This window comes from Papilio polytes, unplaced genomic scaffold (assembly GCF_000836215.1).
Source record: "Papilio polytes unplaced genomic scaffold, Ppol_1.0 DF822067.1, whole genome shotgun sequence".
Lineage (NCBI taxonomy): Eukaryota > Metazoa > Arthropoda > Insecta > Lepidoptera > Papilionidae > Papilio > Papilio polytes.
Window position 1 is genome coordinate 438,338 of NW_013527137.1, and position 16,650 is coordinate 454,987.

A 16,650-nucleotide genomic window follows, 5' to 3' on the forward strand; every position below is an offset into this window, starting at 1 on the left:
CGACCAGAAGCTTAACCTTGGATTTATCAGTATCGGTCATTATATCATTTTGCAATACATTTTAACTCGAGTTGTGTGACAGTTGCCTACATTCACTAAGCCAGCGTTATCATGGTAGCCGGTGCGCTCTTTAAATCTGCGAAAAGTTCTTGTAAGTTGTTTTACCTTTTAAAATATCGACAAGTGTGTACTCCAGTGTTGTTAGAAGCTGCTCTCGTGTCACTAACAGTGTGGGACAAAGGCTACACAATCTATACGACTTAAGAGTCAACCAGTGGCCGATTTTTCGTCGCACATCGTTATTTTATATGCTACAGGGGTCACACTGAAAAAAAGCTTGGAAAACACTATGTTACATAGAATTTTCTTCCAAACCACATTTTCCAAAGGTTCATATTCATAAAAATGCTTTATCATTTTTATGTAAATTTTTCACATTGGAAAATATTACATTTTCTAATATCAATTTTAGTGAGGACAACATTTAATTAACTACCCCCATTTTATAAAAACCTTGTATGTTTAATTACTAAAACATTCATTATTTTTAATATCTTTATTTGAAAGTTGATCAGTAATATATTATTTGCAGTGACATTGGTACAATGTGCAAAGACATCTATAACAGGAGTGAGGACATTCACAAGTGTACTGAATGATCAGCAGCTGGAAATTCAAAAAATAGCAAGACAATTTGCAGATGAACAGCTGAAGCCAAATGCTAGGAAGCTGGATTTGGAAGGAAGGTTCCCCTTTAACCAGGTGAGTTTCTGATAAGCTGATAAAGTTACATTGACATCAACTTTGATACAAAGAATTAGCTATTGCTTGTGATGTCATCTATGTGAAAAAAAATGTTATTTCCACTAAAAATATATTATTATGTTGTTCAGTGAAAACATAGGTTTTTAATGTTGCAAATAGTTTTTTTTCAATTATGCTGAAACCGTCCCAGTTTTTGTTGAGTTATTTCAATACATATCAAAATCACACCATGCGGTTTTCGCAGAACTTTCTGCCCCGCACAGCAGTATTGTGGAACGGTCTGTCCTCGGTGGTATTTCCAAACCAATATGACTTAGGGTCCTTCAAGAAGCAAGCCTACAATTTCCTCAAAGGCCGGCAATGCATCTGTAGTTCTTCTGGTGTTGTGGATGTCCATGGGCGTTATTGACCACCTTTGTTTTCCCGCCGCTCGTTTGCCCCGTCTCATGTGAAAAAAATCAAATCTTTCCTTTTTATAATATTAAGAAACAACTGACTTATAAATTGTATTTAAAAGAAATGCACTATGAATAGAAACCAATGTATGTTGACATATGCCTAAACTACTGGACACATATTATTGTAATTTTAATGGGATTACCATGCATGATGGGTTCTGATGTTATATAAAAATACAGTTTGTTTTTTAATCTATGAATGGAGAGATAGTGTTGGATACAATGATATGTATTATTCTTAACTTACTGATAACCTTTACATAATACTGTATGTAATCTTTAGTTATTTATCAAGATCATAAATATTTGAATATAAAATGTTTATGCAATTTGACTGAACATAACAACAATGATGAGACAATGGGGATATAACCATAGAGTGTTAAGAATCAATGTGGATGGCTACAAAGGAAGAGGAAGACCAAAGAAAGTATGAATGGATTGTGTGAAAGGGGATATGCTTAAGAAAGGAGTGGATTCAGATATGACGGCTGATAGAGATGTATGGAAGATCAGCACATACTGTGTCGACCCTCCATAAGGGATAAGGGCAAGTTGATGATAATGAATTTGACTGAACATTTTAAGATACGGACTGGTAGTATTTGTATATTAATAATATAAAGTGGAAATATTTGATTGCTTGTATTGAATAGGCTTCAAAACTACTGAACTAATTTTTAAACCATTAAAAAATTGTTAATCACCTTTATGTATGACTAGCTGTTTCCGTGCGGCTTTATCCGTATCAAATTTTGCTTTCTTGATGTTGGCAGTAACTTATGGTCTCTTTCCCACATTAGAGTTTTTATCCAAAATTTACTCCCTAAGTTTAATGGCGTGGAAATATATAGCCTAAAGCGTGACGTAAGTGTAGGGTTTTTTTATAAAAAAAGGAATTATTCAAAAACATGCTGTAAATGCTGACATCTTAGGCAACAAAGAAGTGTGTGTTTACGGTTTATTATAATAGTATAGATAGATGATCTTTCAGGCACATAATAATGTGGTTACCTTTATGTTTAAAGCATGTAATATAATAAAAATTTTGTCATATGTTTCTTTAATTAATTTCGTCATTCATTTGTACAATTGAAATTAGTATTAGCTTATCAGCGAGCGTCGTATCTCGCGGCCGTATTGATAAAAACAGCGGCAGCGTCCTTTTACAACTGTAACATACGCTTATTGTTTTATCTCGTACATTTTTCCATGCGTACTTCATGTTTTAACTTATGTAATAGTTGAGGTGCCACACAACATTTGAGAATTCAAATTTTTTTAGGAATTTAATTAAAGTAATTTAAAACAGGGTAAAACCGATTGTAATTATAAACTACTAGCTTTCTCCCGCGACTCCGTCCGCGTGGTATTAAAAAAAACGAAAATGAGTAGCCTATGTGTTCTTCCAGACTTTCCTCTGTGTCTATACCAAATTTCATCGAAATCCGTTTAGCCGTTTAGGCTACAAACTCTAACATCCATCCATCTAAAATTTCACATTTATAATATCAGTGTAATTATAAACTATGATTGTTCGATAATCTACAGATAATTTTAAAGGCATTTACGAAATATCTTGGAATTTCCATACTCTAGTTAACTGAGCAAACATTTCATTGATGTGGTAAATGATGAAATTTACAATACCGGTTATCAAAGGTGTAGTTGATTATTAAGATTTATTTATTTTTATTATGGAAAAGTTAAAAACTATCTAAAATCAAAGATATTTTTGTTGTTTACTTTTATATCTAAACATATGTACATGTTTCGTCTATTTTTTATTACCAATAGTCAGACTCTGACTATGTATTAAAAGGGAGTAAAACTCAAGTTTAAATTGAACTAAACTAGTTTACCTTATCACTTACAGATCAAATGCCTCACAGACATGGGCTTTATGGGCATGGCAGTAGAGGAAACATACGGAGGTCGAGAGCTCGACTACCTATCAGTGGCCGTGGCTGTGGAGGAACTGTCCCGTGGCTGTGCCAGTACTGGCATGATCATGAGCCTCCATAACTTCCTCTATACAAACCTTGTTAACGAAAAAGGCACAGCACAACAGAAGGAAATCTTTCTCTGTGATTTTACTAAGGGATCTATTGGGTGTTTTGCACTCAGTGAACCTGGTAAGTTTTAAATTAACGAGGTAGCGGCCACCTGAATCCACCGAAATGGAAAGCGACCGCAGCCCATAAACATCCGGAATTGCAGAAACGTTGCCTACCCTTAATGGACGGCGGAGGAGACGCAACACATAGAGGACATTTCCCTTTCCTATGCATCTCCTCCACCGTCAAATCCACTTTTCCTTTCCATCCTATCCTCTTAAGAAAAGGGTGGAAAGGGAAAGGGACTAAAATTAGGCCTCCAGCACCACACTTATCAGACGAAACGCGGAATTACTTCCACTTCACGCCTGTCTTCTGTGTGGTCATGGTATTGGTGGGGGCGAGCCGGCCGGTGCGAAGATGTTAAAGCGGGCTCTACCACTGTTAAACTTGTTTTTATTTGATTGTTGTTTTTGTTTTTTGCCGAGAATATTTTTACCTATTTTATCTCTAACATGACTCTTATCAGGACAATTCTGACAGCATAAAGTCATGGTTTATACTTTTATTGATAAATGATACTCAATGTTTGGCATCAGAGGTTATTGAATTAAATTACAAAATTATTCACGTATTTAGTATGTTGAGAATGGGAACATTAAATGAAATTTATATTCATCACATGTTACTTTTTTCTAAATATTGGAAATGTTCGCGCGTACCAAAGAATGTAATTTTCGAATAAACAATTGGTCCTTCGAGCCGGGACAGAAACAAGAAGGAAACAATAAAATTGGCAAATTTTGTCTCTCATAGCGTGCCAATAGACAATAACCAAAGCTTCATTGGGTTACTACAATAAAGCAGTTTCGTAGTTTTTCTCTTATACTCGAAAATTAATAACTTTTAGACGCGGGCAGTGACGTAGCTAGTATAAAGACCAAGGCAACCTTCGATGGAGACCATGTCATACTGAACGGCAAGAAGAGCTGGGTGTCTTCTGCTATCGAGGGGTCTGCGCTCGTAGTATTCGCTACCGTAGACCCTGCGCTCCGACATAAAGGATTAGCGTGTAAGTGCTATTACACTGAATTATTCTAGTTACGAGCTTTGGACTGCGATTCTGTCCGTATGAAATTTAAAAATGAACAAAAATGGTAGTTAATGTATTCTTCCAGATTTTCCTCTATATTTATGCCAAATTTCATCAAGAACCGTTCAGCAGTTTCAGCTACAAACAAACAAACATCCATTCATCAAAACCTTGGCATTTATAATGTTGTTAAGATCCTTTTGAATTAAGAATTTTGTTCGTTGTTATATATTCAGGTTTCCTCGTACCGACGGAAGCAGAAGGTGTATTCAGAGGAAAGAAGCAACCTTTGATGAGCGTCAGGTATAATAATTAATGCTTACTGGTGGTTAATATTCTGTTAATCTTTAACTTTGTTTCTCTTATTGTAATTTTTATGTGTGACTGACATTTGGGTTAGAAAATGCCACTTCGACTTTCCTTTCGCCTTCTGCTAGTAAATGTATTAAAGCGAGTATGTGAAGAGGGCTTATAAGGCAGAAGTAAAGTGTTTATGACAGGGCGGTGACGGCTTGTGACGTCACATTCGAGGAGGTGCGCATACCGAAGGCCTACATGGTGGGGCAGGTGGGCGAGGGCTTCAAGATTGCGATGGAACAATTAGATCAGGCGAGGATAGGTATCGCAGCTCATGCTGTCGGTAAGTTAGTTTATAGAATCTATTTTGTACAGTCAGCTTCTTAAAAGTGTACACAATTACAAAGATTCTATTTCAGTTTACCGTTTTAAAAATATTTATTCAATAATCTGTTCGTACGCTTTTACCTGCATACATAATTTTGTAAATGTCTACCTATTTAAGTTTCCAAAGTTTAAAGTGTACGTATTTGTGCAGTTGACTGTACAAAAGAAGATTTTGGTGTAAAGGCAGAAATGTTAATTAAATATTAAATGCATATTTTCAGGTATCGCACAAGCGGCTTTAGACACAGCTATTAATTATGCCAAAGAAAGGGAAGCCTTTGGTAAAAAGCTGACCAGATTACCTTCCGTTCAGGTAAGAATTCTTACCTAATTAAACAAAATTTATATAGGGAAAAGGAGCGTTAGATATAATAATCGTACAAATATTAGAAATGTTAAAGTTTAGCATTTATTTAGTTGGATGGATGGATATTTCTTACTAAGTATCTCCATAAAGGCATAACTCATCTCGATGACATTTAGCACAGATTTGGAACATAGTCTGGGAAGTGATCTACTTAGGACCTGTCCCACCAAATTGTAAATTCTCTGATAGCAATCCAACATGTAAAATATGTGATGGAAATATCTTATATGGAATTTATTATTATTGTTTTATTATTTTATTATCCCCATATATCTTTAATTACTTATTTTTACATATAATATATATTACATAATTTTAATAAAAAAAAACACATTATATAAAAAATAGAACTCCACCGGCTGCGGAATCATTATTATTAAATAAATTATTATTATTATTATTATTTTGCTACCTTATCTGACAGTGACGTCATTTTTAAGCTATTTGAGTCTCTATCAGCCAGTGGTGGGACAGGCCCTTAGTCTTACTAATTGTATTCAATAACGGTCGAGATAGCGGGCAAAAGCAAAGTTACCTATAAAGTGTTTTAATGTCTCTCGTTTTGCTATAGATATAAAATGTTGGTTTTTGAGTTGTTTCGACATAATACCGTGTCCCAGGAGCGTCTGACGGAGATGAGCATCCTGACGGAGACGGCGCGGCTGCTGACGTACCGCGCGGCGACGCACGTCAGCACCAAGAACAGCTCGATGGCGAAGTACGTGGCGGGCAGGAACGCCACCGCCGCCGCAGACCACTGCGTGCAGATACTGGGCGGCCGCGGGCTCGCCACCACGCACGACGCCGAGAGACATTACAGGTGGGGTTTGTGGTGTACGAAATAAAACACGTGCGTGTTGTCCAAGATGTATAATCCGACTAAATACAATTCTCCAATATTCACAAGGTATAATAATATAAGTCGTGTTATAATTATTACCAGTTACTTACATTACAGGTTTACCATCATAAGGTGGCAAACGGGTAAGCCACCTGAATTCGCTAAGATGGCGAAGCGAACGTTACCCATAGACCGGCTTGTAGATACGTTGCCTACTTTTAATCAACAGAACTCTGTTCAACTTAACTTAAAAATAATATCTCATCTTCTTTTTAAGTTCAGTTGAACAATTGCTTTTCTTCCTTTTTCAAAAAAGGGGAGAAAGGGACTAAAATTGGGCCTTAGGTGTGACGAAAATAATCCCTCCAGCACAGTTAGCGGTAGTAACGCCATGTGCGAGACTCATCCCCCCTTTTATTATACTTTATTAGGAAGGTGTAATAGGCATTTAAAAATTTAATTTGCTAACCTGTACTTTTGTAGTAGTTTTTTTGAAATTGAAATATTTAAAACAAAAGTAGCCAATATTTCACACATTTGATTTCGTTCGTAACATAAAAAAAACCGTTCAAACAGATTACGAAATAAAGATCTATTTATACATCAAGTAAATCCATAAAAAGCAATTTTTTTTTTTTAGTCTGTATTTAAATTTGTGTTTTCTTTTGTTTTAACGGTTTTTCTCCATTTTCTTTTTTTTAATTGTGGATTATTTTTTTAGGGATGCAAGAGGTACTCAGATCTACGGCGGCGTGACAGACGTACAGAAGCGTCTCATCGGACACTACCTGCTGCGGGAACACGACGCGCTCTAATAAAACCTTTCAGCTAAGTGATTCTCAACAAGGACGAACTCGACAATAACTACATATCTAATTACAATGCAATTAGTTTTAAATATATTTATCGCATACAAAGTAACGCACAATAAATGAACGGTGGGATAATCTGTAACCAATTATACTTACTAAAGTCAAATTCAATAAAAATAACAAAATTTAATAAATTTACTTAAAAATATCAATATACTTTAAATTATAAATGTATGTAATATGTATTGTTTAATATCACTTTTATTGTTTACTAGTTTTAGGCCGCGACACCGTCCTCGTGGAATTAAAAAAAAAATGAATAGCCTATGTGTTCTTCCAGACTATTCTCTACATCAATACCAAATTTCATCGTAATGTGGTCAGCCATTAAGGCTACAAACTCTAACAAACATCCATCTAAACTTTCGCATTTGTAATATTAGTATGAAGTATGATTGTTTGCAGTTTTAACCCACATAAAAGTATATAAAAAAAATATGTTGTTATGTATTATTTTAGTATATTTCTTTGTTATATTGAGTTTTCTCTTATTTTCGAGTTAAAACATGAATTTATAAATATAAGTATTCTATGAACAAAGTATTTGATGTAAGCTAAAGTGTAAGGCTGAGTAGCATTTGTTGTGTTTGAAAATATATTATGTACTTAATGAATCCATTCCATTACATCTATACTATTATAATAAAGCGTAAACACACACTTCTTTGTTGCCTAAGATGTCAGCAATTACAGCATATTTTTTAATAATTTTCTTTTTACTAAAAAGCCCTACACTTACGTCACGCTTTAGGCTATATATTTCACACCATTAAACTTAAGGGGTAAATATTTTTGATAAAAACCCTAATGTGGGAAAGAGACCATAAGTTGCTGCCAACATCAAGGAAGCAAGATTGCCAAGGTTTGTCATGTTATGTCATTTTGACATTTGCTATTGATAATTTGACAAATGTAAACAATAAAATAAAAACATAATTTCATGCGGAAGAATCCGCACAGGAACAGCTAGTCTTATTTAAAATATTTATATCTTGTTTGGTTTAAAAAATATTTTGAAGATTTTTCATAGAAATTTCTGTTTTTGTTATCTTTTGTATAAATTATTTGATTTATTAAATATTTTATTAGCTGACAGTTTCAAAAAGTGCAGTAAAACTAAGTTTTCATATAAGTTTAAATGTTATTTAAAGCTAAGTTTACTGGTTTTAATTTATTTTACTTTCTTAAATAACAAAACGCTACGATTGAAAATCCTTTAATGAATTGGAGTGAAATTGTTAATTTGTTAAAGAATTTTCTTAACCCGTCAGCTGTAAATATATTGCAACTGCTTTTATTTAAAAAATGTAAAAAAAAATATAAAAACTGTCACAAATCGCGAAAACCTAAACGATCAAAATGCAAACACAATAATCAAGTTTACCTGGTTATTATAATATTGTTATTTTGTTATAATCTGTTTAGATAACAAATATATTTTTGTAACAACATGAAGTTTTCTTTTAATTACAAATTGAGTACACGTTTCCTTATTTACAACAAAAGTAGTCATATTTTGTACTAACCTCATGTATGGAGTAAGTAATGTCTTTAAATGTAAAATACTAGATGTTGTTCGTGACTTCGTACGCGTGGAATTTAATAATAGCCTAGCCTCCTCGGTGTTCTCGACGCTCGTTTTCCCCCTTTTATTATAAAAAAAAATGTTACTCAGCGAAAACATGGCTTTTTAATGATGAAGGATTTTTAAATCGGCCCAGTAGGTTCGAGTTATTTCAAAAATACAGAATATCATTTATAATATTAGTATAGGATAGAGCAGATTTTTTTTTACAATTTAATTTAGGAAACAGATATAGACAGATAAAAAATTAATGTGTAAAGTGTAATCAATAGAGATAACTTCCACAGGTCTTTCGGTTGCGCAAAGTCCCGTTCATCGTATGTACAGTCAACTCCACATTTATGTTATGATGAATTTATTTTATTTATTATTGCCATCTCACTCGTTTGCTTTGAATATATAGAAAACAAATGTTATATCATATAAATAGATAAAGGAATGGTTATTTATATGGACGGGATAAATATATTTATTTATAGAATACTACCTTTCGCGAGTCCGAACTCGTGGTATTAAAAAAAACAAAAGTGAGTAGCATATGTATTCTTCCTGACTATCCTCTACATCTGTACCAAATTTCATCGAAATCGTTCAGGCTGCAAACGAACATCCATCCATCTAAACTTTCGCATTTATAATAGTAAGATTTTAACTCATTCTTTGTATTATAAATAGTCTGATCAACATTTTATTGCTGACTGTACTTAGTATCTACGTGCACTATCTTTTTTTATTGTCTCCCGCATATATGGAAAAAACATTTCAAGACGCACTAGTAGATATCAATTTAAAAGTAAAAAATTTCAAAACTCCATAATTTAAAAAAGACAAATCATACACAATACTGATTCTCTATTTAAAAAAATATTTAGTAATGTAAAAAAAAACATAAATGCGATTAAATAAGATTTAGGCAATTGCCTAAACAAGCACTGCCAAATAACGTTTATATTAATTTCGCGGCACCTACGAGATGTTTTACTAATAAAGTATAAGGCGTAGGTACAAGGAGTTTGTATCACCGCTTAGTCATAGTTCCTATCTCTTAGTATTCTTTAGTTTCTATCTTATATAACGTTAATTTGATAAACGTTTAACAGTTTTGTTGTAACTGTTATTTAAATGCCCTTGACTCTAATGAAATAGAGCAATAAAGATGTGCGATTTAGATATCAAATATTTATTCTAACCTAAAAATTCGATTCAATTGTTTTTTCACTCGAACGTATTCGATACGGTATACGATAAGTTTCTTGCAATACAAGTGAATTATAGGTTATTGGTTTTGTGTTTTAGTAAATTTCGATTTAATTATACTCACAATTTCGTAGTTTAATTTTTACCGCGTCACTTTCAGCGTATTCACATCATCAATGCCGCGATAATAGTTGATAACGAATTTTATCATTTCACCTCGATTACACGACGAATATAGATGTGTTCGCGCGCGCGGTTCAAAATGCGCGCCATCATCATTTTGACGTTTAACTTTTTAATTTTTAACGTCAAAGGCCAAGAATTCGATGTGAACGTTACGGAGGAAGTGCAGAAATTAATAAAATTATGTTCGTTTTGTACGTGCAGTGAAATACCAGATGTCGATGGTACTCATTTAGTGTTCAATATATTGTGTTCTGAATTGGATAGGATACAAAATGTTGCCGATTTAGATAAAATACAGTGGCCGGAGAACCCGAATGGATTGAAAATATCTGCTGCCTTTGAAGGTTTAGGACTCAACACTCTTGGCAGGTAATTATATTAAAATTTAATTGGTAAGGTAATCAAAAATATTCTGTTCTGTAGATGATAATGCGTTACGTGGTTTTTACACTGTTATAAATACAGATTAACTAATGGACCTTGATGCCTTATCATCATTTACATAAAACCTTACACTTTTAAAGCCCTAATTACAGAGAAAATATAGCTGTGGAAAATACAGTGCACCTTCAACGTAACATTATTAGGCAGTAGTTAACAGTACAGTTAATATCTAAAAATAGCATTACTTAGATAAAAAATCTTTGCTTTTGAAGCAAATATTGACAGTTAATCTCTTTCCACAAAGCGAGACTGCGGCTTCGTAACCAAATTTTAAATTTAATTATTAGATAATGACCACTCCTAACAGATTTAGTCATCGAACAATATTGAATGTTCTCTTTTTCATGTCTGTAATTTTGGTCTTTGATTATTGCTCAAGTATATGACGTTATTAATAATTTAAAAAAATGTTGTCGAATTTTCTAAGAACAGTAACATTTTCTTTTATAAATATGAATCAACATCAGCGTCATACCGCGTAACGTAATGCACTTCGATACTAGATATGACACTTATCAAAGTATGAGAACCTTTATCTCTGAGTATCAACCGACCCTTTGTTTACTTTGTCCAAAGCAAACGCTTGTGCCATTGAAACAATGTACATAATACGATCGATTAGGGTAAAATATTTTAAAAATAATTAAAACGCATATAAAAGAGTAATACAAATATGTAAAGAACACGTATTTTCATTCAAGAAACTAGCAAGCGATTTCCACTGCTGTAATAACTCGTAAGAAATACAATAAAAATACTGAAATCTCAAACACATTGAGATGACATGTTTCGTCAATGAAAACACAAGTTATGAGCACAAGTTTATGCTCTGAGATGAACGCATCAAAATTTTCATTATCCTTATCCTTTTTATAGACTTTTCTTTTAAATTAAGATTGGTAACCTATTTACATTACTTCCGCGTTTACCTTTATACAATGGTAACGTAGGAAATCTCTTTTAGAGATGCTTACCGCCAGTTTCCATTGCGGGAAACGACTGCGTAAAATATATTCTCATCTCTCTTATTCTTAAAGAGAATGAGAGGAATGGCTGTGTTTGTACAAAGTACCTCAGCATGACAAAACAGCAGAGGATACTTAGACCGAACTATCGCACGTCTGTTGTTTCGCAGCCAACTCAACTGTTTACTTGCACAACTAATATCTAGTAGTGTGCGCACCTCCATATAAACTTATAGGACTAGCTCGACTAAACAATTGTACGATAGTTTAGTCAAAGATGTGCACGCGCTCTAAATACGTTTACGTCAAAAAAATCATCAGACTTATCAAACTGTTACTAATTGTTGTGAAGTTCGTTGTCCGCGTTATCGTCTACGGCAGCCCATCAATCACCACAACGAACTGTGCCGGAGATGTTTGTGCAAATCTTTTTCACAGGAGGCAATCTTTTATCGATTGTATCTTAATTTACCTCGATAAATCATTACATTGGAATTTGCACCTAATTCTACCTTTTCTTGTAATACATTGACACCAATAAGACGATGGCGGGAGATTATTGAATAAAATAATTAATAGTTGCGAACTGTTAACCACAAAAACTATGAAGCTGTATAAAAATTAGTTTAACTCTCAGTATTAAGAGCCTACCGTCTAGACTTAGTTAATGGTCATTAAGGATGTCCTCAGTATAATATTAATAATCTACATTACAAGAATATTTTCGTTACTGTTGATATTTTTAATCTCCATTTTAACTTCCAGATTACCACCAAATTCACAAGTAGAAAGTCTAAGGTTCAGTAACAATGCAATCAAGACGTACTGGCCGGATGCATTTAGTGATGTACCCAACCTGAAGAGATTATCCTTCTCACAAAACGAACTGATGGAAATAACACCAGATCTTTTCACGAACATAGAACATTTAGAAGAACTCGATTTATCGTACAACAAATTGACAGATTTCAATTTGTTAGATTTTAAATATTTACACAATTTAAAAAGGTTGAATTTACAAAGTAACCTTTTAAAGAAGATGCCGACAGATGCTTTGAGTCCAATGATTCTGTTGGAGGATTTAGATTTAAGTAAAAATGGAATTTATGATCTGTTGCTACAGAAGAGTGAGAGTGAGCCGTTTAAAGTCGTTAAAAGATTGAGTTTAAGCGGGAACAGAATAAGATCCGTGACCAAGGAGTCATTTCCTCTAAACAATAGTATGTAAGTGCTTTGGTTATGCCTAATTTATTTTCCTTTTTGTTGTTGTAAAATAACTCTTATTAAGATTGTTTAAAGCTTAAAATTGTATGCAAGTTTTGTCTTCCAAATCATTTGATGTTTAAATATTACTAGTTCGTAACCCAAATATATTTAGGCTTATTTTTCTTTACAGTGAACTTCTAGATTTATCAAACAACGTGATAGAGATCGTAGAAGAGAGCGCATTTCTCACGTGCGTCAATCTGAGAGAATTGAACCTTGGGCAGAACAATATAACGTTTACATTTGCACTGCCGCCGACCCTGCAGATTGCCATATTAAAAATCAATACTTTATACCACTGGCCTACATTCCCCGGCGGCATCACTTATATCGATTTATCGTACAATCGATTATCAGATATGTATAACGAGAATCAAGTTGAGTTCGATAATTTAGAGGTAAGAATTTACTTTAGAACATTGATATTTACCAATTATTAATTAAAGTATCTATCATTTTTAATTACTGGCAACATTATAATAAAAATTCGCATAAGAAACGCCACAGTAAAGGCACTGATATTTAAACAAACCTACGTAAACAAATAAGCGATAAGTTTATTTGTACATTATAAATAAGTTTATCTGTTATTTATCTTGTAAATATAGGTAGATAAACATACATATTTCACATGAAATTTTCTACTGCAGTAGATATTGGGTTGAGCAGTAACAGTATTAAATATGTTCACGTCGAAATATTTTTTAGATACATTTACCCCACTACAGATAAAATATTAACAACCTTTAAATACATGATTTTTTTTAAATACCATAAATTAAATCGTGTAGTAAATTGGAAAAAATTAAGGGAAAAATAAAGAAAAAAAATATTTTTATAAAATATTGTGTAAGGAAAAAAAGACCGATGCATTATAAATTTTATGGTGAACGATGTTAAAAATTTTGGTATAGGTTTTACCATATAAGTTTTTTTATTTTTTTAATTTTCAAATGTGTTTTTATTTCCAGATTCTCAATATAGGAGGTAATCAAATAAAAGATATAAACATAGAAAAGAAACTACCAAAGTTATACAGTCTAGATATATCTTACAATCTGATAAAAGAAGTACCAAAATGTTTGAGCAGTCAGATATTACCGAAATTGGAAGAATTGCGTTTAGACGGCAACCCTATAGAAGACGTTTATTTTAAAAACATTTTGTCGTTAAAGAATTTATATTTGAATGAGATGCACAAGTTAGTGACTGTGAAGGACAAAGCTTTTAGTAACGTTATTGGTAGAGGCGATGAGAATAATGAGAGAAATTGCTTTTATCTGTATATGTCTAACTGTGGTTCTTTGAGTGAAATACAAGAGGGCGCTTTTGATGCAACGTCGTTATGTATGGTGAGTAAATCTATTTAAAATATTGTAATTCATTTGTACTCACAAACTTTATAAAGACAAAAATACTAAAAAAATGAGGAACGAACAGACCCAATCAGATCCAGATTATTATAGGACTTAAGTAGTGCAATTTTTTTTTCAATAAATACTACGCATTGAACATTCAGATTTACCTATATTTTAAAGAGGAAAGATTTGTATTTTTGTATGTATTGAAATAACTCAAAAACTATTGGGCCGATTTTAAAAAATTGCTTCACCGTTAGAAAGGTAATTTATCTATGAGTAACATAGGCTATATTTTTTAATTTCACGCTGGCAAAGTCGCGAGCAACAGCTAGTCTACAATAAACCTTTAGATATAAATAAAATGGAATAAATACGATATTTCTTAGTTCTTAATTCAATCTTTGTATCGTTTCAGATCGATATAAGCAAGAACAATTTGTCCCGATTGTCGAAGGGTCTTTTAGACTGGGGGTCGCTGGGCGAGGGCGCAGATCTGCAGTACAACCCTTGGGAGTGCTCTTGCCAATTACAATGGTTGCTGGACGATCTTCTGCCGATACTCTATAAAAGTAACTCAAGATTGCTGACAGAACTCAGGTAGGAATATATTGTATGAAGAGATGCTAATTTTCAACCAAAAGATTAGACACGGATCCAGACTTAGGATTAACCATTTGAAAATTAAGTCCTGCTGTTTAAAAACGACATTCAATTATTGTGACGTCATAGTTTTTTAAATGTTTATGGGCGTGACAAGAGCGCGCGCGTTGGTCTCACCCTCATTTCGTCGTATTTTTTGCGGGTCAGTCAATTATCGGTTATATTATTAGATGCGGGTCCCCTCGCGGGTACGAGGGTCTGCGGCTGGTGCACTGGTACAACTGGACGGAGCCCGCCATGTGCAGCGACATGATGATGCGCGCGGGACCACACGGCACTTACATTGTAAGTATTATATCTAAACTACTGGGAAGAACTTTTCTTTATTACAATTTCCTTGCAATGTCGGCTACTATTGTTTTTATTATAAGGTGGCAAACGAGTAAGCGAAGCAAACGCCCATAGACATCCGCAATTGCAGATGCCTACACTTAATCAACGGGGAAGACGCACAAAAGAGGATATTTCCCCTACCTATGCATCTTCTCCACTGTCAAATCCACTTTTCCTTCCCATCCTTTTCGAATAAGTTATGAGGAGGGAATAGAGTAAAATTTGGCCTCCCTACCATTTATGATCTTATTCGTAATAGTATGACAAGGAAGAGGCGCTGATGCTTGCAACCCACATACGTTTAAAAAAGTTTTTTTTTAAAACTATTTTTCAAGACAAAATAAGTACGAAAAGAAAGAATCGACAGCAAAATTGTTTTTTTTTTAATTTCAGTTACAACCGTCAACAGATTCGGGTCCTAAATTCAATTATCTAATAATAATATTAGTAGCGTGCATTACGGTGGCGCTGCTGATAGCGGGCGCGCTGTGCGTGTACCTCGTACGGAACAGACGTCGGCACAGGGTGCGTCAAGCCGCGTTGCAACGTAAACGACAAACTGCCACAGATATTAAAAATAGCAATGGATTGCAGAAAGAAAAATTCGGAGCGTTTAATAAAGCTTAAATAATGTCTCAAGTTTGAATTAGGAAGGTTTTCTAATGTAAATGAGATTTTATTGCCAAAGCATGTACAATAACTTCGTCTTTTTCATTCCCGTTGGTAAAAGGGAGATAGCAATGTTTCGAAAATCAAAATTTAAATTAGCGGTTAGAATAAAGTCATGTGTTAACCTTAATTGCAATAAATGAATGTGTAACAAGAAAATATGTAAATAATAAAATTAAAATTTGCAAGAAAGTATGAATGTTTAACAAAATCACAATATTGATAATGAATGTTGTGTTTACATAATTTTAGAATAGTTGGAACGTAATACCTGTTTTAATTTATCTTAATTTAAAAATAAAAATCATTTTTATGAGATTAATTTTATAAACATTTAAAACGAGCTGTTGCCCGCGACTTCGTACGCGTGGTATTAGAAAACGTACAAACTATATAAATTACAAAAAGCTAGGTATCCCTCGGGAACCGGACATTTCTCGGGGATGATGCTTATCCTATGTGTACTCCAGACTTTGTTTTATATCTGTGCCAAATTTCAATAAGATATGTTGAACCGTTGCAGAATGATCGAGTAAACATTAAAAAACTAAATTGATGAATCCCACGGCAACCGTAACTATTCCAGGGATAAAAAGTAGCCTATGTGTTCTTCCAGACTTTGCTCTAAACCTGTCCTAAATTTCATGGAGATCCGTTTAGCCGTTTAGGCTACAAACGCTAAGAAACATCCATCCATCCATCCATCTATCCATCCATCTAAACTTTCGCATTTATAATATTAGTAAGAGTAAGATTAGTAAGAATATTGTTGATTTTGTAAAGATTCCCTTCCAATGCAGAAATATTAAAAATGTAAAGTTGTAATTGACATACGAGTATTGTTGAA

The 16,650-nt window shown here is 33.5% G+C and overlaps 2 protein-coding genes across 3 annotated transcripts; both read left to right on the forward strand.

Annotated features, from left to right (window-relative positions):
- Window positions 1-6: 6 nt before the first annotated feature.
- On the forward strand, window positions 7-7,298 carry LOC106106957 (short-chain specific acyl-CoA dehydrogenase, mitochondrial-like). 2 transcript variants are annotated; one of them, XM_013287615.1, is made up of 9 exons: window positions 7-151; window positions 593-762; window positions 3,100-3,358; window positions 4,191-4,352; window positions 4,610-4,676; window positions 4,862-5,013; window positions 5,279-5,370; window positions 6,045-6,244; window positions 6,987-7,298. In XM_013287615.1, exons 1-9 carry the CDS (start codon window positions 112-114, stop codon window positions 7,078-7,080), a joined length of 1,236 nt encoding a protein of 411 aa, XP_013143069.1. In that variant the 5' UTR covers window positions 7-111; the 3' UTR covers window positions 7,081-7,298. The 2 variants fall into 2 exon arrangements, with proteins under 2 accessions (XP_013143069.1, XP_013143070.1); XM_013287616.1 differs by having other exon boundaries at window positions 4,874-5,013; window positions 6,987-7,297.
- A 2,362-nt stretch (window positions 7,299-9,660) lies between these two features.
- LOC106107493 (leucine-rich repeats and immunoglobulin-like domains protein 1) lies at window positions 9,661-16,147 on the forward strand. Its single transcript, XM_013288369.1, has 7 exons — window positions 9,661-10,474; window positions 12,280-12,738; window positions 12,911-13,178; window positions 13,752-14,132; window positions 14,557-14,738; window positions 14,972-15,086; window positions 15,528-16,147. The coding sequence occupies exons 1-7, from the start codon at window positions 10,158-10,160 to the stop codon at window positions 15,759-15,761; spliced, it is 1,956 nt and encodes a 651-aa protein (XP_013143823.1). The 5' UTR covers window positions 9,661-10,157; the 3' UTR covers window positions 15,762-16,147.
- Window positions 16,148-16,650: the final 503 nt, after the last annotated feature.

Coding starts and splice junctions, on each gene's coding strand:
- LOC106106957 (XM_013287615.1), top strand. CDS start 112: ATGGTAGCCGGTGCGCTCTTTAAATCTGCGAAAAGTTCTT. Junction 763..3,099: donor GAAGGTTCCCCTTTAACCAG/GTGAGTTTCTGA, acceptor TATCACTTACAG/ATCAAATGCCTCACAGACAT. Junction 3,359..4,190: donor TTTTGCACTCAGTGAACCTG/GTAAGTTTTAAA, acceptor AATAACTTTTAG/ACGCGGGCAGTGACGTAGCT.
- LOC106107493 (XM_013288369.1), top strand. CDS start 10,158: ATGTGTTCGCGCGCGCGGTTCAAAATGCGCGCCATCATCATTTTGACG. Junction 13,179..13,751: donor TTGAGTTCGATAATTTAGAG/GTAAGAATTTAC, acceptor TTTTATTTCCAG/ATTCTCAATATAGGAGGTAA. Junction 14,133..14,556: donor ATGCAACGTCGTTATGTATG/GTGAGTAAATCT, acceptor GTATCGTTTCAG/ATCGATATAAGCAAGAACAA.